We start from the raw sequence: 25,226 nt of genomic DNA, 5'->3' as shown, positions 1-25,226 counted from the left end.
ATGAGATACGATAACATGTAAAAGAAGTCAATAATTTATATAGCATTAGCAAAGATGCAATTAGATTATTGTATACAATAGAAAAGTATAACCACTCACCTAATTAAATGCGATAAAACTCAAAGAAAGTAAACTTATAAACTTACATGAAAGGCTTCTGGTTTCTGTAAAGAAATAGTAATGTTATAAAAATAAAAATAATAAATAACCCAAATTAATAATAAAAGCTTTTAAACAAAAAATCATGAAATAAAGAAATAATTTAAAAACAATAATTAAAATACTTGCAATAATTATATTTGGAAGTCAACTTAAACTTGAAAAAAAAGCAAGGTGGTAAAAAAAAGGTAATACTAATCAATCACATTTTAGGAAATTAATCCAAAAACCACATCAACTTATCAAATAGAAAAATTCATGCATGAAAAAAATCAATAACAATGGGTAGTTGCCATAAAGATAAGAGAATTTTCTTCTTTATTTGTATGACAATTTTTTTGAAAAAATGAAAAAGAAGACAAAATTGCGAATATAATCAGTAAATAAATCTATAACAGTAAGTGATATTAAAATTAAATATTAATACCAAGATGTTTACAAAATCATTGTCAAGGTCTTAGCGAATCGTCTGAAGAAAATAGTTGGTGAAGTCATAAGTGAATATCAATTTGCTTTTGTGAAAAGAAGACAAATACTAGATTGCGCTCTTATTGCCAACCAAATGGTAGATGTAATGCGAAAAAATCAAATTGGAGGATTGCTATTAAGGGTAGATTTTGAAAGGCATTGGATAGTGTGAGTTGAGGTTTTCTGGAATTGACAATGGAGAAAATGAGTTTTAGGGTGAAATGGCAAAGTTGGATTATGGAATGTGTCTCAAAGGCATCGATAGCAGTTTTGATTAATAGGTCTCCTACAAATAAAGATGTAGAGAGGACTAAGACAAGGGTGTCAGCTATCCTCATTTCTGTTTAATATGGTTATAGAGGTTTTCAGTTGCTTAATGAAAAGAGCAAAGGAGAAGCGTATATGTAGTGGTATCCCTATAAGAAAGCAATGTATGTTGTTATTCCATTTCGAATATGTAGATGATACCTTATTATTTGCCAACCTAATTTGGAGTCCCTACTTAATATGAAGAGGGTATTATGACGTTTCCAGATTGTCTAAGGTTTGAAAATAAATTTTTAGAAAGCAATCTCATAGGTGTTGGAGTTAATTCGTTGAATATGGATAGATGGGCAACTAAAAAAAATTGCAAGGTAAAGGTCTTACCTTCTACATACTTGGGATTACCTTTGTGTGCCAATCAAGCCTTGCAGAAAATGTGGGGACCAGCTGTGGAGAGGTTTGAGATAAAACTAGATAATTGGTAGTCTAAATTGTTATCTTTGCGCGATAGAGTTACTTTATTGAAATCTATGATGAGTAGTCTGCCAATATTCTACATGTCTTTATTTAAAATGCATCAATCGATTTAGCATGAATTGGAGAAAATTCAAAGATGATTTCTTTGGTCTGGAAACAAGCAAAATGGGGGAATTCACTATTTTAGATAGGACAGAGTTTGTGATTATAAAGAAAAAAGTGGGTTGGGGTTGATTGATCTAAAGATTAAAAATATAGAGCACTAAATGGCTATGGAAGTTTGGGAATGAGTGGGATATAGCTTATGAAGGGATTGTGATAGCTAAAAATGATTACGATCTGCATGCCCTGTTGCCTAACTCTAGTGGCACTCATAAATGTTCTAATATTTTGCAAAATATTATATCTCCACTTCTGCCTACTAATAAATTCTTTTTATAGGTTTCATCTAACATGGCAAATATTATAAGAGATGGAAAATCAGTATCCTTCTGGGAAGATGAATGGCTTAATGGAATGTTCCTTCAAATTCCTAGATTTTATGCATTATCGGATAACAATGAGGGTAGATTGTGTGAATTTGGAGAATGGTCTAATCATGAATGGTAATGGAAAAGTGAACTATGTCAACAATTGTTTGGATGGGAATATCAGTATTGGACGAGATTATGGAGTTTTTTCAGACATTATACTTTAAGTGAAAGACTACAAGATGGGATAATCTAGAAAGCGACAACAAGTAGTATGTATTACTCTAAATCTTTTTGTTGACTTGTACTCAATTCTCACGGAGATATTAGTGAGCTATGGAAAAAAGGTTTGGATGGGATTGGCACCTTATAGAGTTGACGTTTTTGTTTGGCAATTAATGTGGGAGAAAGTTCTTGTTAAGGATGAACTTGCTAAAAGGCGTTTAATTGGTGATTTAGTGACATTGAATTTGATTCCAAGCTAGGAAGAGTTGTACGCCAAGTATGAAGTACGACTCCAAGCTAGGGAGAGTTCTGATTATACCATGCTGCTATCACATACATGCGGACATCCAAGACATTTGGGTATTAATCATGTGTCTAAGTCTTGGATATCTTAATGCACGTTTTCGGGTGTATTGTGGATGGCTTTAGGTATCCTCGTAGCCTAAAGCTATACATTATAATGGGGTTATTTCCATTTGTTATGTCATTATACTTTATAAGTGCCATGGCTAATTTTAGGCCATTGACATTTAGCTTTAATAAAGCATAAATTTCAAAAAAAAAAAAAAAAGCCTCACAATAAGTATTGATTAGTAAAATAAATTCCTCAATAATTCCAAACTTGAGATATTATTGCAACACATTGAAATTCTTCAGTCAAATATTGTTAGTCTACATAATCCATACAGTGCTACAATCAGTTGTAACTTTCTGTTCAATATTTATTGCATAATATATACAAATTGATATCTTGTTTGCCTGAGTTGCTAGTGACGGATATATTGGATATTCCAATAGAATGTAATGCTGAGGATGTGGTTCTCTGGATATACTCTCCTAATGGTAACTTCATTACCAAGAAGAGTACATGGAATTCTATTGGACAAATGCAACCTGTGACTAATATTTTTTCATTAATTTGGCATAAAAGCATTCTTTTATCAATGTCATTTTTGTTTTGTTGAGTGCTTAATGATTAGATTCCAATTTATATGCACCTAAAGGCCAAGGGCTTCCAATTGGTACCTTATGGAGGAAGATTTTGACAGTTAAAAATGATTATGATCCGCATGCCTTGTTGCCCAACTCTGGTGTAACTCGTAAATGCTCTAATATTTGACAAAATATTATCTCCTTTTTTGCCTACTAATAAGTTCTTTTTGTAGGTTTCATTTAACATGGGAATTATTGTAGGAGATGGAGAATTAGTATCCTTCTAGAAAGATGAATAACTTAATATAATGTTCCTTCAAAAGGAGTTTTCTAGACTTTATGCATTATCGATCAACAGGTAGATTGCGTGAATTTGGAGAATGGTCTAATCATGAATGGCAATAGAAAATTGAACTAGGACGAAAATGGTTTAGATGGGAGTATCAATACTGGACGAGACTCTGGAGTTTTTTCAAACATCATACTTTAAGCGACAGACTACAATATGGGAAAATCTAGAAAGTGACAATGAGTGTTATGTGTTCCTTTAAATCCTTTTGTCAGCTTGCACTCAATTCTCATGGAGATAATAGTGAGCTATGGAAAAAAGGTTTGCACGGGATTGGCACCTTATGGAAAAAAGGTTTGCGTGAATTCAAGTTCTAAACTAAATTCGGAGATGCTAGATAGATTGTGAGAGTTGGCCAAGTTTGATATAAATGGAAAAAGAAGAATGCTGAATTGAGCATTGAATTTTGTTCTACACTTGAGATGTTATTGCAACAAAGTGAAATTCTTCAATCACACATTGTTAGTCTACATAGTCCATACAGTGCTGTAATCAATTGTAGCTTTCTGTTCAATATTTATTGCATAATTTATACCCTGTTTGATGACTGTTGCATTTGATTTTTTCAATGCTTTCACTATCTTTTCCTATTTGGATTGGTTGAACTATATAGCGTATGTCTTAATATATGACATGTCTTCATGATATTTGTCCTATTCACCAGCAATTATCTTGGAAATTTATTATATAAAAATAAAAATAACAAGAAATTCAAATAATAAAAGCTTTAATAAATAGAAAATCATGAAATTAAAACTAAAGTAAGAACGATATTTAGTACTTGAAATAATTATATAATTGGAAGCCATCTTAAACCTGTAAAAAACAAGATTGTACAACAAAATAAAGCACATCAACTTAAAAAACATGAAAATTGATGCATAAAAAAAATTAACAACAATGAGTATTTCATGCTTACTTGTATGGCAATTTTTCTGAAAAAAATAAAATAAAATTGTAAATGCAATTAGTAAAAAAATTAAACATTAAGAGAAAGAATAATAAAACATTGAAGAGAGAAAAGCTAAACAAAGAATTCAATCTCAAAACTCACTAAAAAAAATACTCATCCATTTTTATTCCAATTTTTCCTTTTCCTCTGTTTTTCTAACGGGGAAATCATACTCCCCACTGTTTTTTTTTCTCTCAACCCAAATAATAAAGGTTTGAATGAATAAAAAATCTTGAAATTAAGAAATAAAGTAAGAATGATATTCAAAAAATATGAGATAATTATAATTAGATGCCATATTAAACCTGTAAAAAAACAAGATTGTACAACAATATGAAGCACATCAACTTAAAAAACAGAAAAATTCATACAGAAAAAAAATAACAATGGGTAGTTCAAGGGAACATATGAAAAAGGTAAAAGAGGTATTGTCTTTTACAATACATAAATATATAAATATAAAATTTTTCATACATAAATTTTAATTTTAAAAATGTCATTACAAAATTATGACTCAAAGAACAAAAAGAAAACTTTCAATGTCAGGAATTTCTTTACCTCTCACCAGTCACCATTATCAGCTAAACTATAATTTGAAAAAGTTCAAAGCAATTAACGGGCACTAAAAATTTGTTTTCTACCAACCAAATAATTGAAATCAACCTATCCCAACTCCAAAATATTGTTAGCAAGCATCAATAATTGAAACTGCAAGCTAATATTGGAATTTCGTGCCAGTTTTCAAGATAAGGTAAAACAACCAAATATACTAAACCTCAAAAGATTAAAGATCAAAGAAAACAAAAAAAAAAATAAATGAAACAAAAAAAATCAAAAAGAGAAGCCAAATCCCAATTTCTATCACATTAAGAATTAAAAAAAACAAAAAGGAAATTGGACATAGAAAAACAAAAGAGTAAAGAAATCAAGAAGTACATCACCTCAACAGATTTATAAAGAAGTCATGAATGATAGTAGCTACAAAGGAAAAGAGAAGATAGTTTGCACGTGAGAAGGATTATACTTTAAATTAATTAGTTAGACTGTAGTTAGCAATATCAATTGGTCTAAGATATACTAAATTTAGGGTCGAATTTAGGTGTTTTTTATTTATTTTATTAGTTTAGTTTAATTTATATTTAAATATTTATTTTAAGCTAATAATGTTAGTTTTATATTATTTATATTTATTTTTATGTTTTTGTAGGAGTAGGATAAAAAATAATTTCAATTGGTGAAGAAAGGTGCATAATGGACTGGTGCTTTGTTTGCATATATTTTAGTTTTTCAATCATATCTCCTACTACAAAAGTCCAAATGATATGATTTTTAGACCATTAGAAAGCTAAGAGGCAGGGCTACAACTTTGATATTTACCACTTTGCTCACTTTTGATCAGAAGGTTATCAAAAATTTTGTCAAATTGAAAGTACTGCACCAAAAGAACAAAAGTGAGCAGAAGCTTTGAGAGCTGCGGCTCTGGAAAATGAGAGCCGCGACGCTCACCGTATTTTTCAAAAATAACAAGTTTACGGGATTTTGGAAGTTAGGGCTTTTAGAGGCTACTTAAGGGGCCTTTTTCAAAGGTTTTTGGGAGGAGACAGCAAGCAATTTCTCTGAAGAAAAAAAGCCAAAAACAAAGTAAGAAAGCAAGAGAATTAGAGGGAGAATCAAGATCATAAAGTTTCAACTATTAGTTTTCTCTTTCTACTTTTGTGTTTTTCTTATTTTCTTTTACTTGGATTAATGGCTAATTTTTTTTTGATGAAGTTTTTATTAGATATTATGAACTAAACTATTTTTCTAGGATTGCAATTGAACTTACATGCAATTTGAATTTTTAATCTCTTTCTTGCTTATCTTTAATGGGATTTGAATTGTTTATTCTAATTTGTTCTGAATGCTTTTAATTGCCTAATCTCCAATTAAATTGATTTAGGAACCTAAACAAACTTGAGAAAGGGAGTTTAGTATAGATCAAAATTAGGATAGCATATGATCATATTAATTGATTTGCGTATAAGATAGAGATATACCTATAAACTTTATGTAGCCAGATTAAAGCTTGAACTTAATGAGTCTTATTTTAATTTCAACTCACATAGGGATATAGTGTTTTGGTTAAAATAAATATTTTTATAAGATGAGTCCGGAGAACCTTATAAATAATTTAGGACTCTAGGTTAGCAATTCGACCCATTGAAATAAGTTAAAGAAGAGAGGCAAGATTTAGATGAAGTGTGAGGGATATTGTAATCCTAGGCTTGTTTGATTTGCTGTTTACCCACTTATCTTGTTGCTTTACTTTTTAATTAAATTAGTTTTAGTTGAATAATTTTTAGTTTAATTAGAATTCAGATTTTAATTATTTGAATAAAACTAAATTGTTATAATTTTTGTACTTAGTAAAATTTTAAATCAATTCTCTGTGGCATCGATACTTTACTTGTTTATATACTATCTATTCGATACGTATACTTGCGTAGTAGAATTTTAACTAAAACATTCTTATCATCTCAAGATTTTTAAATTTCTTAGAAAAATTTTTAGAGTCTAATTCACCCATTTTCTTGACATTCTTGTGACTTACTTAATGAGCTAACACCTTCTAACAATATCCATAAAAAATGCCTATTATATATAAAAAATATATATACCCATAATTAAATGAAAACTCAAAATACCCTCACCAAGTTTAATAATAGATATTGAAATTTCACAAAATACGTTCATCAAATTGAAAATGCCTTACGTATGAACAGCTAGCTATACCACATGTCAAGAAATTGACCCATACACATGTCACTAAATTGGCATATCCAAGTGTCAACCAATTGCTCTATATGAAGACAACTTATATAGTTATAAATGTTGTCATTTTGACATCTTTTACATAAGTGGAAGCTTTATTCTTTTTTTAATTTCCTTTTTATGGTAATTGCCAAGAAAATGAAAGTAGATGAATAATGTTTTAAAAAGTGTTCGAACTATTTAAGAAAGTTTAAACAAAATTTCACTCATCTATTGCATTGAATCAAATTTTTGTATTTCTATTTCAAGTCAAATAAGTTTTATGATTAATGGTTTATTAATTATTATTAATCGAAAGAACAATGATGAATAGTTGAAAGAATAATTATGATGATAAGCACAAGCACACCTTTATGGATTGAGATCTTTTTTTAGTTGTTGTTACTACTACGGGTGTGGATGGCCTAAAGGTAAGGAAGGCAAACAACAAAAAAAGGCAAAGTAGTTGGAGATGACATGAACAAGTCAAAACAACAGAAAAAGAACAACATGGGTAGTGAATTTCATTCCGATTCCAAATAGAACAAGCTAGGGTAAAAAAGAAAATTTTAAGAAAGGTCATCATAGATGATACAAAAGACGACAGCAATTTTGATATCGCAAGTGATGAAAAGGTAAAAAAGAGTAGGGTAAGAGGTAGAAGACATGATTCTAATGATGATGAAGATTCTAAGATAGGAGACTGGTAAGGCTATTGCACCAAAACGAAAGGTTACTCAAAGATTGGTCTCTTTGATAGATGATAGTTATATAAGTTCTAATGTTGAGAAATCTTACAATAGTAATCAAAAGCAGAAAATAATTAGCAAGAAAAATGCCGTTGACAAAGATGAAAAAGGGTATAGGGTTGATGCAAACAATTGTGGTGATAGCGGTATTCATAAATACAGTCAAAAAGAGGAGGAGTTTGCATCTAATGTAGCCAAGAATGATAAGACAATGGGAAGAACCCTAAATGAGACTGATAGATCAAAGAGATTGTAGAAATCAAAGAATGAAAAAGAAATGATGAAGGGCAAGACAAAGTTTGATGATGAATAAAATGATGTGCTGCCAAAATCAAAGTTAAAAAGTCAAACTTAGGAAAAAAGGCAGAGTATGAAAAAAATATCCAAAGGATACCAAGTTTGAGTGCAAAAATTTTTTCGTATTCCATCTGAATTTTTTCTTTTACATGTACATGAGATAGCTCTTTTTTCTCAAAATCTCAAAGTTATAAGTTTTAACCATTTTTTTGAACTTAGTAACTCCTTTCTCATGCGATGAACAAATCCTATAACATCATTTCTACCCAAAAAAAGGAAAGACTATTGAATAAACTCTAAAATTTTGTCCCCATTTTAGTAATTTTTTTTATCATTTTATTTAATTGACAAGAATCACTTACTAACATAGAATTTGCAAAATTTATATCCCTTTACATCTACTTCTATAAAATTTGTTTCTCCGAACTATTACAGATAGAGTTTTTTTCTTTATCTATTCCTTGGTCAAGAATCAAACTTAGATTGAGATTTTTCTATAAAATATAATATCTATATTTATAAATATCTACAGAGTAGAGGTCTGAATGAAGAAGACGAGGATTCGATACATAATTTGCTTTGTAAAATTTATAATATATGTATCTATTTATATAAAGTTTTGTATTGTAAATTTTATATAAAGCATAAGTTTTGATCCTTGTCTAATAAACAAAATTATCACAATCATACAAAAATTTAGACTAGGTTCATTTGGCGAAGAATTAACTTTCAAGTAAAAAAAAAAAAAAACTCAGATGGCTAATAACGTCGTAATATTAGTTTGAATATCATACGAGTTTCTTTCAAAACTCTCAACTAAGAAACTGATTTCTTGTTTATTATTTATTCTTTCATTTTATTATATTTTTAATACCTTTGAAAACTTTATTATCATTTTTTAATAATTTATTATTCTATTATTATCTTTATCATCACTTATTTTTTTATCATTCATAATTTAATCATTTTATTGTTTATTATGTGAATTATTCATTATTTATTTTTATCATTTTCTTTACATCCTTTTGTTTCTTTATTTTTTATTATAACTTTAAATAATGATTTAATTTACTAATTCGATTATTGAGATAAAATTTTAATGACCTCCCTAACTCTCTAGTGGGATCCTAATTTATGTCTCACTCTAAGAAAATTACTATAAAACCTCTATAATTTAATATCCCTGGGATCATGAAAATTTATTAATTAATTAAGATATTATTTAATCAATAAATTAATAATTTATTAATTTATACATTAATTAATAAAAAATTAATTTATCCAGGTCTTTATTTTTGTTTCCAAAACATTTAATTTAATACATGTATTTTGTATTGTGATTATACGAATATTGTCTAATTTTCGAAGTATGTGGATCAGTCAATATGAAGCTCATGGTGAGCAATTTGCAATGCATAATAAAGAAACTGGATCAATTTGCCATAAAAGATGTTTTTAGTATGGATGAAATAGGATTGTTTTATAGGCCACAACTAGATCCTTCTATTGCAACAAAGCAACTTGAAGGTAAGAAACAAGACAAGGAAAGACTTCCATTTGTTATTTGCTGTAACGAGGATGGTTATGAGAAAATTTCTTTACAGTTCATTGGCAAGTATACTAAACCACGATGTTTCAAGAATGTGAATTTTAGCAATATGTATTGTGAGTATCATGCCAACAACGAGCATGGATGATTGGAATTTTATTCCAAGAATATGTTTGCCAACTTGATAGCAAAATGGATGGTAAAAAGGTTCTCTTGCTTGTTGATAATTGTTCCACTCATCCAAAAACTATTGAAGGTTTGAAAAATATTGAATTGTTTTTCTTGCCAACCAACACAACATCAAAGATTCAACCTTATGATGTGGGGATCATACCAGCTTTCAAGATGCATTATTGTCATTGATTTTATCAAAATCTTTTTGAGGGTTATAAAATCGAGATCCCAAATCTAGAGAAGAAAAATGTTTCAGATGTAATAGATCTTGCAATCTCGGCTTGGACAATAGATGTTGAAACAAGAACAATGGCAAATTATTTTTGACATTATAAAGTTAGGTCTATGGATAACGTGGCTTCATTGATCTAGATGATAGAGTCGTTTAACAATTGCATGTTTTAATCAAAGAGTTGAAGTATCGTGATACAATGGATATTGAGTACCTTTTGAACTACCCAAGAGAAAATGAGGCAATTTCAAAGTTGTTGAGTGATGAGAAAATTATTGAGAATGCCATGGGAAATGATGAAGAAAATCAAGTTAAAGATAATAGTTCTGTAATGGAACTTGTCTCACACAAAAATAAACTCAAAATAATAATCACATTAGATAATTTTTTCTTACAATATGAGAGCACTATACCAGAGCTTCTTAATACATTAAGAAAAATTATAGATGAGATCCAAGAATACGTCAGTTTCAATAGGAAACAAATAATGCTGGAGTTATATTTTATAAAAATCTTTTAATTGAGTCATGTACATATATAATTTTGATGTATTAGAAGATTATTAATTTATATATGAAGTGAGACTTAGGTTTATTTTTTTAAAATGTATTATCTTATTAATTTAGAGAATTATTAATTTACCATGTTGGTTCTAAGTAAGGCGTCTAAAAATATTATTTAATCAAAGTTATTAATTTATTGAGTATTAATTTATAGAAGTTTGACTGTACTTTTGAATTGTGTCTTTACACATTCCAAGCAAGTTCCTATAATTGAGATTAACTCTAATTATCATAATTAATTAACTTATTTGGTGCAAAATACACTAATAAAAACATAAAGAAAATAAAATGGGCTCAAAATACAAAAGGCGTCCAAAGGCTTATCTCCAGTGGGCTGGGTAGAAGCCTAACAACTTCTTGGACTTTGGCTGGCTGACCACCACGGGCTTGGGCCGCCTGTCTTCCTCAGCACCTTTTCTTTTTCTTTTTATTTATATATTTTTTTCTTGTCTCTCTATTAAACGGCACCGTGTGATAAGGCTCTCCCGCCAACCCTTAACTATTTAAACTAAAGCAAACCCTTTCCATTGGTTTTTGCTCCGATTCTTTTGTTTGGCTGATTGTGGTTTCCGTTTTTGTCGTTTTCTAGGGATTTTGTTTTTGTGATTTGGGATTTCTCTCCCTTCGAGTCGAAGGCAGTAGCGATTCGTATCTGTTTTTACGTTTCCTTTGGTATATCATCTTAATCGAAGTTAGGGTTTTGAATGTACAACGGAATCGGACTGACCACCCCTCGGGGGTCGGGCTCTAACGGCTATGTCCAGGGCAACAAGTTGTTTGTAAAGCCGAAGACGAATCGGCTAACCGTCACTACCCGGCCTTTCGAGGCTGGTCAAGGCACCGCCGGCCTCACCACCAAGAAGCCCGACAAAGACATCCTCGAGCACGATCGCAAACGTCAGATTGAGCTCAAGCTTGTGATTTTAGAAGACAAACTCACTGAACAAGGCTACACCGACTCTGAGATCGCTGATAAGCTCGTCCAGGCTAGGAAGGCTCTCGAAGCTCAAGATGAGGAAGAAGGAGAAGTTATACCCACCCCTACACATCAGAAAAAGTAAATAATCATGTTAATTTTCTTTTCTTTTCCGTTAATTACTTATGGATTTTTATTTATTTATTTATTTGTTCTTTTTTTTGGTGGCTCAGGGTTTCGGATACCCAGACTCACCAAGTTGCTGCGAGGAAGGAGAAGCAGATGGAGACCTTGAGGGCTGCTCTCGGGATTGGGATTGGACTTTCTGAATCTGCTGCTCCTTGCCTTTCTGGATAGATATTCCCTGTAAAACTGATAATATTATGTATAGAGTACAGGTCTGAGGGAAGAAAATTAGGATTCCATATATAATTCTTTTTACAAATATATAAAGTGTAAGTTTTGATCCTTGTCTGATAAACAAAATTTATCACAATCATACAAGAATTCAGAGGAGGTTGATTTTGGGAATAATTAACTCTCAGATGCCTAACAACGTCTTATTATTGGTCTGAATACGGTATTGGTTTCTTTCAAAACTCTCCACTTGTTTTCGGATAGGGTAATTTGCAGAAATTGATTTTTGGTTTATTATTTATTCTTGCATCATATTATATTTTTAATACCTTTAATGGAAGTTTTTATGGAAATTATTCCGATGCATGAGGTTGGCAACTTATTGTTTATGTCCGTTTCTTAAAGATTAGGTGGTAGATTGAGTTTTGCCACATGATTTTTCTGAATCAGAGATTGGCTGTAAGAGTTTTGGCAGCACGTTTTAGATTGGGTTCTAAGAAAATATGAAAGCAGTGCACAAGCTAGTGAGGGTTTCTTTTGAGGGGTTTAACATTTGTTTGAGGATATATAGAAAGAGGAGTCATGCCAATCCTTCTCCATAGAATTGCTGTTAATTTTAGAAAGTTTGTTTCAGATTGCTCTAGCAGCATTGGCTGCATTTGTTCATTTTTCTTTCAGATTGAGATAGGAGAGATTTGGCCTTTTTATAGTAGTAATATTACAAAGTTGTAGTGCTGCTGTTCAGACCACTCTAGGGTACTTTTTGCAGCGCTTCAGAGAAGTAATAAAGTTTTGAATCGAGAACTGTGTGCGCATAGTAGATTTCTTTTGAGTCTTACTTTTTGTTGGATTCTGATGTCGTCTTTTATGCTATTTTGATAGTTTATATTCGTTGGTGCATGAGTTTATTTCTGAGGGTCAAGAAAAATTGTTAATCAGGCTTGTTCACTGCAAATCGTCTAGTTTAATATGGGCCTTTGTTGCTGCTATATCTGTTTATCCAATTATGCTTAGGAACCCGGTTCAGGACTTTTGGCCATATTCTTTTTATTTGACATTAGGAGGTGGTGTCAGGAGATTTTAGACAGTGGCTAAATTTGTATGTGATGTGTTACTGATGGCTGTTTTGGAGAGAACATAAGTATATAGATGTTTTTCACCTTTTGGATGCTGATTGTTGGACTTCAATATTGACTGTAGTTCAGTTGATCAACAGATAAATGGTCTAAGTGTATATCTTTTACTAGTTTGTTTCATTGATTAGATATGCGAGTGATAAAGAATGTTTTACTTGGTTATTTATATATATTTTTCTATAAAATTAAATGTTGTAATTAAGTCAAACTCATCTGATAGATTTATGTAGTAAGCCAAACATTTAGCTTAGTTTCTTACACATAATACTTGACCTTTCTATGCATCAAATTGGACTGTATTCTTTTACCCTATCTGTTTCACTAACAAAAAAAAAAAGTATTGCATTGTGTTGGGTTGCTTTAAAGCAGGCAGCATTACTGTATTCTTTTTCTTTTTTTGCCTTTTATTTTCAGTGGTGGATGTACAATTGAAATTCATTGTACTGCTGGAGCAACACTGTTGTGTTTCTGATACAGATGCTTCTGTTGGTATTGAAGAGTTTAGCATTGTTTTTGTCCTGTTGATTTTGTATTGCAGATTCTGGATGTAGCTGTTTAGTTGCAGATGCGGACAGAACTCTTGGAAAAGAGGATGTGGCTGTTGATGGAGTTTAAGAAGCCATAAAGTTGTTAGAATCTTTGACTTTGAAATCTGAAGAACCTGGTCTAGAGCTTTCTTTGATATAGCTATGAGGCTAGTTTATCTCCTGGAAAGTGGTTCCTCATCTGCATTTCACTTGCAGCGTCTTTCAGTGCTGGAATTCCTCAAAACACAACCCGCTGAGAAACAATCAGAGGCAACCGTGAGTTCAGTGCCTCCTCAATTAAAACCTGTGAACTTCATAAAGGAGCCGGTTTCTGTACATAGACAAGCTTAAGGTTGCCACGTAGTGAATTCAGTTTAGGAAGAGATGATCCATGGAAGATTATGTTGTGCCAGAGTTGTGAATATTTTAGGTAGTCCTTGGAACACGAGTGATAGACAATCATGCTTTACATTTTATCTGCTAAATCTTTCTTTCTGCTTAAGTTGCTTGAGTGATATACTTCATGTTGAGTTGGTTACAAATAGTATCAGTAGTAGGTCTATATGATGCGTTTTCAATTTTTTTTTTTTTGTTGTTGTTTCCTTGCATTGTAATAAAAAAGAAAGTTGTAATATAATTAAAAAATCAATTTAATTCCAATATGTATAGCACAATTCAAGAAAGACATCGTAAGATATAGAATTTCATACTTTTCTTTCTAGCAATGAAAAATAGTGTAGCAAATTCAAAACTTGTCACTTGTTAAGAGAAAGATAACGATGAGGAATTACCATAAAGAGGAATAATAAATTATTTGATCTGTAATGTGTGTGGAGACTTTTTTTTTTTTTAAAAGGTCAAACAATTAAAAAATATCAATGTAAAATCCCAAAAGCAACTATAGAAAATGACATATTAAATAAAAAATTACTAACTTTGAAAAAAAAAAAAAAACCACCAAGGGAAAAAAATTCATTGAAACTTAAAAAGTTACAGTTATAAATTTAAAACACACTAAGATGGCAACAATGATATAAATTGTTTTATGTAAATGTCTATCATTTTCATCCCTCCAAAAGTTACTTAAATTGTTATATGTAAATGTCTTAGCAAGGCTTAAAGGCATTCAAGCTAAACTGGATAAAGGTCTGAATGATTTCTGGCAAAACCTTGAGATTGTGTTGGTAGAAGAATACAACTCGATACTATATCAAGAGGAAACCATGTGGCGGCAGAAGGCAAAGATTGAGTGGCTACAACATGGTGATGCCAACTCTAAATTTTACCATACTATAGTCAAAAGGAAAAAGACGGAGAAAGCACATTGCAGCTCTCAAAAAAGAGGATGAGACCTGGGTGTTATGATCAAATCGAAATAGAAGCCATGGCATTGCAATTTTTTCGAGAGCTATATAGGGATGATGGTATTCCTGAATCCTTACCAAAAAGATCACATTGGAGACTGGATGACAACGAATCAACAGATATTTCTAAGCCTATCATTGATGAAGAGGTTAAGAAGGCTTTGTTCGATATGAACCCAAATAAATGTCCGAGTAGTGATGGATTTCCAGCGGCTGTTTTTCAAGAAAATTGGAAAAAATAGTTATACCAAAGGTAGAAAAGCCTGAAAAGATCTCCCACTTCCGTCGCATTAGTCTACCGATTGCTTTGAAGAACATTAGTAAGATCTTAGTGAACCGTCCGAGACCTCTATTGAATGACATTGTTAGCAAGAATCAATGCAGTTTTATCCTTGGCACACAAGCAATAGATAATATAATCATTGTCGAGGAAGCAATCCAAACAGTGAGATGGAAGAAAAGTAAGGAAGGAGCACCTGCAATAAAAATAGACTAGGAAGAAGCCTACAACCGCTTGAAATGGAATTTTTTTACAAGAAGTACTGGAAGAAATTGGTCTCCCATCTGCTTGGGTGAAACTTATAATGTTCATTGTTAAAAAGCCCACTTTCTCTATTATTTGGAACAGTAAATCAACAAGTGTTTTCACTCCAGCGAGAGGAATCCAACAAGGTGATCCACTCTCACCTTAAATTTTCGTTGGCTGCTTGGAGAAGCTATCTCATCTTATTGAAAATGCTGTAAATATGGGGAGATGGAAACTGCTCCAATTAACTAGAAGAGGCCTTACTCTCTCTCATGTTCGTTTTGTAGATGATCTAATGTTGTTTGGAGCTGCCTTAATAAAACAAGTGAATGTTATGATGCAGATTCTAGACCAATTTTGCAAGGCTTCGGGACAAAAGGTTAGCCTCGCTAAATCAAGAATACTGTTTTCTTCGAATGTGTGTAGTGCAAGAGTGAATTTACTAAGTAATACTACCAAGATCCCTTTGACAATGGATTCTGGGAAGTATCTTGGCGCATCTATGATCCATGGAAGAATCACAAGGGAAACTTATTCAGAACTAGTTTTCAAGGTCAGACAAAAGCTGGAAAAATAGAACAATAAGAACCTCTCAATGGCAAGAAGAATCTCTTCAGTACAGTCAGTGACTAGCACCAGGACATCCTATTTAATGCAGACATCCTTTATCCCCGAAAAGCTATTCAGGAAATTGATCGACTAAACCGAAATTTCATATAGGGTCATGTTGGAAGTTCTAGTAAAATACATGCATTAAGTTGGAACAAGCTTTGTGCATCAAAAGAAGATGGGGTTTGCAAATTCGAGATTCCAGGAAATTTAATCTGGCTTTATTTGTGAAACTTGGTTGGAATGTATGGCAGAATAAAAAAAGCTTCTAGGTGGACATCCTGAAGGTGAAAATTTCTTCGAAACAAAGATTTTATGATGGTGGAAGATAAGTCCTATTATTCTCACGTATGGAAGAGTATTCGAAAAGCAGAACAGTTTTAGAGAAGGGACTAGGGAGAAATGTCGCCAATGGACACCAAACAAAGTTTTGAACAGACGTTTGGCTTAGTTGTGGATCACTAATCAGTCTTGCAACCATAAATCTGCCAGAGATTGAAACGGATTTACTTGTAGCGAGTTATTGTGATGAATTTGGTAATTGGAATTGAGATCAAATTAGACAAGTTCTTCCCTAACACATCACATTGATGATTGTTGCAATAATGATAGATCCTTGTAGTGAGGAAGAAGACGTGGGCTTATGGCTTCTAACAAGTTATGGGAATTTTTCAGTTCGGTTGGCCTATGAGCTACAAAAACGTGCAACGGTACAAAGCCAAGTTACTAGCAGCAAGTATGGAAAATTCCAAGCTCAAGGAAAGTGCGAGTATTCATTTGGTGAGCACTACATGATTCGTTGCCAACACAGAATGGTTGTCGAGAAGAAACATGGGGATATCAACATCTTGTCTGCAATGTGGAAATTAAATAATAACCATACTTCATGCAATAAGGGGTTGTGAACCTTCAAGAAATGTTTGGTTGCAGATAGACCCAGATTCAACTTAAGGTAATTTTATTCATCGTGACCTGCAACATTGGATGACGGAAAACATGGTATGTAATGAAACCTTGAATAGAATACCCTGAGGCGCAATATTTGTGCATATTGTGTGGCTGTTATGGTATTAGAGAAACTTAACTCTCTTTGATGCTTACTTTGTTTGGCCTCATAATGCATGGCAACAAATTTGGACCAAAGCAAAAGATGCTTGGGACAATTTAAGTAGAAAACATTTCAGAATAAAGAAGGGAGTCATGATATCTTGGAAAAAGCCGAAGTATCCTTTTGTCAAACTCAACGTTGATGAAAGTGCAAAAGGGCAACCAGTCATGGCAGCAGCCAGTGGGGTAATTAGAGATGAAAATGGAAATTGGTTGGTGGGATTCACATATAAAATAGACAGCTCTTTTTCCTTAATAGCATAACTTTGGGCGTTATACTTGGGATTAAAGCTATGCTGGACTAGGGGATTCAGGAAAGTACAAGTGGAATCGGACTCTTTGCTAGCTATCCAAAAGTTAACCAACCAGAGTTCTCCGTTAGACCCCGAATGCTCATCTTCTCAAGTGTATAAGAGAACTACTCCAACAGCCTTAGGACTGCACCATATCTCATGTTCATTGTGAAGCTAATCAATGCACCGATTAGATCGTCACATACCATAAAGACTTAACCCTTGGGTTACACAATTTGACTCTCCTTCAACTAGTATGATATCACTTTTATTTGCAGACATTTTGAGTGTTTTATGGCTTAGAATGATGTAGTTAGATTATATTTTATCCCATCTTGTAAAAAAATATAGATATTTTACTTTACATCAATTTTTCGCATAAAAACATATTTAGTTCATTGGTCATTTTTAGCACTAAAAGAGAGTTAAAGACTTTAAATCAAAGGAGGGTCCATGACTAAGGAGTCAATTGAATTTAAGCAGAAATGCCAGCATACACTAAAATGCTTCCTCAAGTACTCCAAACAATTAATGTGTCAATTACATTTGAGAATCTATGAATTTCTATATACCAATTCAAAGGGTCACCCAAAGCTTCATATTATTTTATCAATATGGTTTCAATAATATACAATTATAAAGTGAATGGTTGACTAATAAATTTTATAAAATACATTAGCCTATGACATTCTTGAATAATCAAAATTGAATTCCAACAAAAATGTCCAATGAGTTGAAGGATAAACATACTGCAAAAATAATAATGACAAACATGTATATTTCTAATAATGGACATATCCTTACTCAAAAGATAACTGAAATTAATAAATAAAGGAAACCTAAACTTATATGACACCTATGAGATAAGATAACATGTAAAAGAAGTCAATAATATATATGGCATCAACAAAGGTGCAAGTAGATTATCGTACACAATAGAAAGTATAACCACACGCCTAATTAAATGTGATAAAATCCAAAGAAAGTAAACTTAGAAACTTGCATGAAAGGCTTCTGGTTTTTGTGAAGAAGTAATAACATTATAAAAATAAAAATAATAAATAACCCAAATAATAAAAGCTTTTAAACAAAAAATCATGAAAAAAAATAAAATAGAAATGATATTTAAAGTACTTGAAATAATTATATTTGGAATTCAACTTCAACTTGTAAAAAGCAAGATTATTAAAAAAAAGGTAATACTAATCAATCGCATTTTGGGAAATTAACCCAAAAACCACATCAACTTATAAAAAAGAAAAATTCATGCATGAAGAAAATCAATAACAATGGGTAGTTGCCAAGAAGATAGGAGAATTTTCTTCTTTACTTCTATGACAATTTTTTTGAAAAAATAAAAAAGAAGACAAAATTACGAATGTAATCAGTAAAGAAATCTATAACAGTAAGAGATATAAAAATTAAATATTTATACAAAGTGTTTACAAAATCATTGTCAAGGTTTTAGTGAATCATCTAAAGAAAATAATTGGTGAAGTCATAGGTGAATATCAAGTCGCTTTTGTGAAAGGAAGATAAATACTAGATTGTGCTTTTATTGCTAACGAAATGGTAGATCTAATGCAAAAAAAAAAAAAAAAAAAATCAAACTGAAGGATTGCTATTAAAGGTGGATTTTGAAAAGGCATATGATAATATGAGTTGAGGTTTTCTAGAGTTGACAAAGGAGAAAATGGGTTTTTGGTTGACATGGCAAAGTTGGATTATGGAGTGTCTCAAAGGCATCGATAACAGTTTTGATTAATGGGCCTCCTACAAATAAGGATGTATATAAGACTAAGAAAAGGGTGTTCACTATCCACATTTTTGTTTAATATAGTTGCAGAGGTTTTCAGTTGCTTGATGAAAAGAGCAAAAGAGGAACGTATATGTGGTGGTATCCTTGTAGGAAAGCAAGGTATGTTGTTATCCCATCTCCAATATGTAGATGATACCTTATTATTTTCCAACTCAATTTGGAGTCCCTATTTAATATGAAGAGGGTACTATGACGTTTCCAGATTATCTGAAGTTTGAAAATAAAGTTTCAAAAAAGTAGTCTCATAGGTGTTGGAGTTAATTCATTGAATATGGATATATGAGCTACTAAAATACATTGCGAGGTAAGGGTTTTACTTTCTACATACTTGGGATTACCTTTGGGTGCCAATTAAGATTCGCCGAAAATATGGAGATTGATTGTGGAGAGATTTGAGGTAAAACTTGATAATTGGAAGTATAAATTGTTGTCTTTAGGTGGTAAAGTTACTTTATTGAAATTTGTGCTGAGTAGTCTGCCAATATTCTACATGTCTTTATTTAAAACACCTCAATGGATTTAACATGAATTGGAGAAAATTCAAAGAGAATTTCTTTGGATAGGAAACAAGCAAAGTGGTGGAATTCATTATTTTAGATAGGACAGAGTTTATGATTATGAAGAGAATAGTGGGTTGGGGATAATTGATCTAGAGATTAAAAATAGGGAGCATTAAATGGCTATGGAGGTTTGGAAATGAGTGGGACAACTTATGGAAGGAGATTGTGACAGCTAAAAGTGATTACGATCCGCTAGCCTTGTTACCAACTTAGTGTCAATGGTAAATGATTTAATATTTGGCAAAATATTATATCTCTTTTTTTGCCTATTGATAAGTTCTTTTTGTAAGTTTCATCCAACATGTGAACTATTATCAGAGATGGAAAATCAGTGTCCTTCTAGAAAGATGAATGGCTTAACAAAATGTTCCTTCAAAGGGAGTTTCTTAGACGTTATGCATTATCGGTCAACAAGGAGGATAGATTATGTGAATTGGTAAAGTTTCTTGAGGCCTATTGTTCATGTCATTACTAAGTTAACTCACATGTGTCTTAATATTTCTTAGTGAAGCTTCTTGACTTTGAATGATTGCATCTATATTTGCCATGTATTGCATAAACCTCTTTTCCAAAGTTAACTTCTTCTCAGGTTTAGGGGCTCTAACTTGTGACTGAAAATCATGATGGAAAATAGGCTATGATGAATATGTATGACCTTGATCATTACTCCATGAAGAATTATTCCACCCTAAGTTGTAACTGTTGGAGTGTAAATTGTTTTGCTGTCCATTGAAGTTTCCATCAAATTGCATTAACTCATAATAAGCTGGATAACAATCACTTGAATGCTCATCTCCACAAAGTTCGCATGTCACAAAAGGAATCTAAAAAATATTAACACTCCAAGTGTCAATTCTTTGAGACAAATCATTTACTTGGACGGTTAAAGCACTTATAGTCAATTCATAATCACTAGCAACCCTCTTAGGCACAAATTGTTCAGATGACCACTAGTAGTTTTAATAATTCATCACCTTAACCAAAAGTACTTGAAAAATAAAGAAAGAAAAACTCAAATTATGATTAATCTTTGAATATTAGTATTAGAAAAATAAATAGGAAACACAAATCCCTAGTAACAGCATCAAATACGTGTTGTCGATTTTGTACATGTAAGTATACGTATCGAATTAGTAATATAGACAGTAAGTCTAGAATTATATTCCACAGAGATTTGTTCTTAATTATTTCAATAAGAACCAAAATTATGACAAACTAATCTTATTCAAATAACTCAATTTTGTATATAATTAATTAAAACTAAATTAAATCAAACACCAAACTAATTGATAGAAACTAAAAATTCAATTGAGAAAGGTAATAGATTAAAACCTAAGATTATGAGTTCATTCAACATTTCATTTAATACCAGCTTCTCTTATTATTTACATTCATGGATGGTTTATTAACTTAGATCTAGTTTAACTTAGCCTAATTAGATATTTAATCTCTCATTAAATAAACGTATTTGATGCACACATTAGACTCAATATTTCCACAATAGGTTTTATTCTTTTATTTATTAAGGTCTCATGTTTGCATGCATAGCATTTATCAAATCGCATAAAATAAATCTATCACATGTATACTACTTTGCATTGCATAGCATTAATTAAATCATATAAAATAAATCTATCACATGCAAACTACTTTAGATGATTGTGAACTTTAACTATACTAATTTCTTTGAGCCATCAAAGGAAATTAGCTTTGTCAAACCTAAAGGATTACATACAACATCTTTGAAGTCTACCTGTAATCTCCTTGTCTTTCTTGTTGCCTTGGTTCTTCATCTTTGATTTTACAAAAATTCAATTCCTAATCTGTCCTAATTCTAATTACATATGAATGTAGAAACCTCAAGTTACATTCGAGGGGAGTATGATGAGGAAAGAATTTTACAAACCAAGATAAAGAGTTAAGGTATGACACGCAGGCCATATTTAAAAAATACCAAGAATTTACATTCAATCAAAATACAATTATATTGGGCCTAAGTCCATAGTCATCCACATACATTCATCAATATGAATAAAATTTAAAGATATGTCTCAGTAAAATTGTTAATTATATGAGGTATTTAAGATTAATAATTTTTTGATATTTAAATTTGCCAATTTCAAAATTTGGATTAACTAATTAATTGTATACACGAAACCTTTTTTCTATACGGAAAGTATTACTAATCAAAGTTACAACTTATCCCTTCTTAATCTTATTATGATTAGAATTTCCATAACAAATTTAAACAATTTTAATTTGCATTCTTAAACACTTTAAATAATCAATTTAATTAAAATTGTATGTCGTCTATCACCTATTCTCATTAGGTAATTAAGATATAAGATAATAATAATTGTAATTAATCTTACAAGTTCAAATAATTTTTCAATTTTTCTCCCAAACATTTTAGGTAGCTTATTTTACTAATCAAATCTAATTAAAGATTGCATGTCTTACCTAACCTTATTAGGTTATTTAGATCAAAATCTAAGATAAGATAATCTTTAATTAGTCTTAGTGTCTTATTCAAATTTCCTTCCTTAATTAAAGGAAATTTATTCGTAATAAAAGTGAAATACCCCATACTTTGATATGGTGATAAATAAAGTTGATCGAATGCAAATTGAGGTCAATTAAAATGTTTAGAAGTGATAAAAGACGAAAGGAGTAGTTTGGGATAAAATATTTCGCAAGTGAGAAAATAATAAAAAAATAATAATAATTTTATCGGAAGAGAATTTGTGAGATAAAAGGCGATTCGGAAGTCAAGTGAGGCATAATAAGGTATTTTGGGTGCCAAGGAGACAAGATAAAATTTTTAAAATAAAATAATATTTTATTAATGAAATAATATTAAAATATTAATATTTAGTCGGATATAGAAATCAGTCATGAAGAAGGATCATATGGTTGATCCAAGTGGGGGAGAAGATGACAAGCCCGACTCTATAAAAATAATTGTCATAACATACATGTGATGGATAGCATGTTTGCATGCTAAGAGAGTCCCGAAAAAAATTTACAAAAGTCGGTATTGTACCTAGACGTACAATAAAGTTGATCTAATCCTCGAACTAGATCAAATAGAGAATTCACGATGAAATTAAGAATTTTAAAGTCCCAGAATGGTTTAATATGGTGATTCGGAGTTCGATGATCAATTTGGAGTCAAACTGGAATTTTCGCTATCTAGAGGCAACATGGTCATTTGCCACCTGGGGACAAAATGAAAATTTTAGAAAAGATTTTTTTGGCCCCATTTAACTTATTGGGGTATAATTTGACTTATTGGAGTAAGATTTGAGGTTTAGAAGTAAAAAATTTTAATTTCGGTATAATTTTGGAGTAAAAGGGTAAAATGGTAATTTTGCCACCCCAGGGGTAAAATTATAATTTTCCACCACCAGGACATTTTTTCAACACATGGTCTTCCTTTATCCTCATTTTGACCATTGACTAATTGTGTGGTGGAGACAAAAAGGATTAAAATTTTAAAATTTTATCATCACTCTCCCATTCTGATTCCTAATGCAACTTAATAAGTGTGACCCACTAGGTTTCTTACATGTTAGAAATGGAATTAAATTATAATCTTTATTAAATTAATTAATTCAATTTCATAGATCACGATTGACATCTAGCAATGTATCATGACCACTCAATTGTTAGGAAAGTCAAAAGGTTCTTTGACAACCTTTAAATGTATAGTTTGTTAGTGTAATTCATTCTCTCATCATGTATCTCGAAAATGATAAGATCATGGTACAGCGTCTATTCTTATTGATATCCATATTCGTTCTTGAAGTTAGATCATTAGCTTTATAAAGACTTATGAAACTCTTTCATAATCTCTAAGTCACCTTGGTCAAGGACTTCAATAAGCTAATATCAACTAAGAACTATAATGATATGTCCCTTAAATCAGTTGGGGTGATGATTGCTTTCTTGACCATGCATTTGCCTTCACATGCTTCATGCTACAACCAACCATACCCTGTTTTGGTATCCTTCGTAGGACTCATAGGGATATGATCAAATATATAGCACTCACATATAAGACAACTTGGTGTCTTAAGTCTAAGGAGTATTTACACATCTGACACATAAGAAATATTTTCATAGACATTAAAGTGAGATACCAAATAAATTTCTCATGTTGGGTCATATTCAGTGAACTTGTTCATGAAACAAGCACTTACATTCTATTTCCAAGTATTTCCATACTTCAACCTATGAGATCGGTTGTTTACTTCCCAAGTAAGGAACATAGAATGTACCAGTCTCTAAGCATTATTGATGTCTAGTCTTAATGATACATGATTAGGAATATTTAGATATTATACTTTGATGCATAGAGATCTCATACTTGTAACCCATTACAATTTCCTTGCAAGGCATATTAATCTCATGGACTTCATCCAATAAACTTATAACCTTCATAATCGATGTCTTATTGATGAATGAAAACCTCTAATCATTCAATGTGAATGATATAATTGCATGCCTAGAACTAATATTTAACCAATCTCAATTGGGTATAAGGCTCATTCCAACATTTCAACCACCTATTTTTTTTTATGTAAATAATAAAGGTTAGCACAAGTGAGCCACCCAAATATGATTACAACTAGGCAAACAAAAGATAAAAATGAAAATAGAAAGCAACTTTTGTTTAACCTGTGTTTGGTATTTTATTTTTAAAAATGTTAATTTTATTAGCCTTCTTTACCATTATGCCATCCTCAAGTCTCTAGCATGACTTGTTGAAGACTTTAAATGACATAAAAATTCTTACATTGGTGTTAGACTTGATTGAGCTATTAAAGCCTTCTTAAAGATTGATGATTGATACAGTCAAGATTGAAGCTTAATAAAGGGAAAGACAACATGCATATCATGTGATTATTTATTGTAAATAGCCAGATTTTGTAAATAGTTATTTTTGGTCTTTTACTTTCTTTACTTTTACTCATGTGGTAATTGGTTAGTTAGCATAGTTATTACTTTAGTTAGTTAATAGTTACACTTACTTTACTCTTATAAGACTACTATAAATAATCTACTTGTAATTACTTTCAAGATGAATAGAATTACAACAAATTCATCTTCATCACTCATTTTTCTTTCATTAATTCTTCGATAAGCTACTTGATTAATAGAGTTTCGACATGGTATTAGAGTCATGATCTTGCTGTGATTGCCTCTGGTTCAGTTCAAGCCAGTACTATATTCTTCTTACTTTTTGAATCAGTGGTTGATTATTCTTCTTGCTTTTTGAATCAACGGTTGATTGTTCTCTCGAAGATTATTGTAATCCTTATTTGTTAATTCTTGTGAATTCTTTTGATTGGAATGACA

The 25,226-nt window shown here is 31.2% G+C and overlaps 1 protein-coding gene across 1 annotated transcript; it reads left to right on the top strand.

Annotated features, from left to right (window-relative positions):
- Positions 1 to 11,188: 11,188 nt before the first annotated feature.
- LOC18586952 (pre-mRNA-splicing factor cwc-21-like) lies at positions 11,189 to 12,101 on the top strand. The gene is made up of 2 exons (XM_007010564.3): positions 11,189 to 11,708; positions 11,801 to 12,101. Exons 1-2 carry the CDS (start codon positions 11,356 to 11,358, stop codon positions 11,922 to 11,924), a joined length of 477 nt encoding a protein of 158 aa, XP_007010626.1. The 5' UTR covers positions 11,189 to 11,355; the 3' UTR covers positions 11,925 to 12,101.
- The last annotated feature ends 13,125 nt before the right edge of the window (positions 12,102 to 25,226 follow it).

The sequence above is a fragment of the Theobroma cacao genome, chromosome 10 (genome assembly GCF_053813885.1).
Source record: "Theobroma cacao isolate CCN51 chromosome 10, ASM5381388v1, whole genome shotgun sequence".
Lineage (NCBI taxonomy): Eukaryota > Viridiplantae > Streptophyta > Magnoliopsida > Malvales > Malvaceae > Theobroma > Theobroma cacao.
Note: the sequence above shows the minus strand (reverse complement) of the source record. Positions and strands in the feature narration are given on the sequence as shown.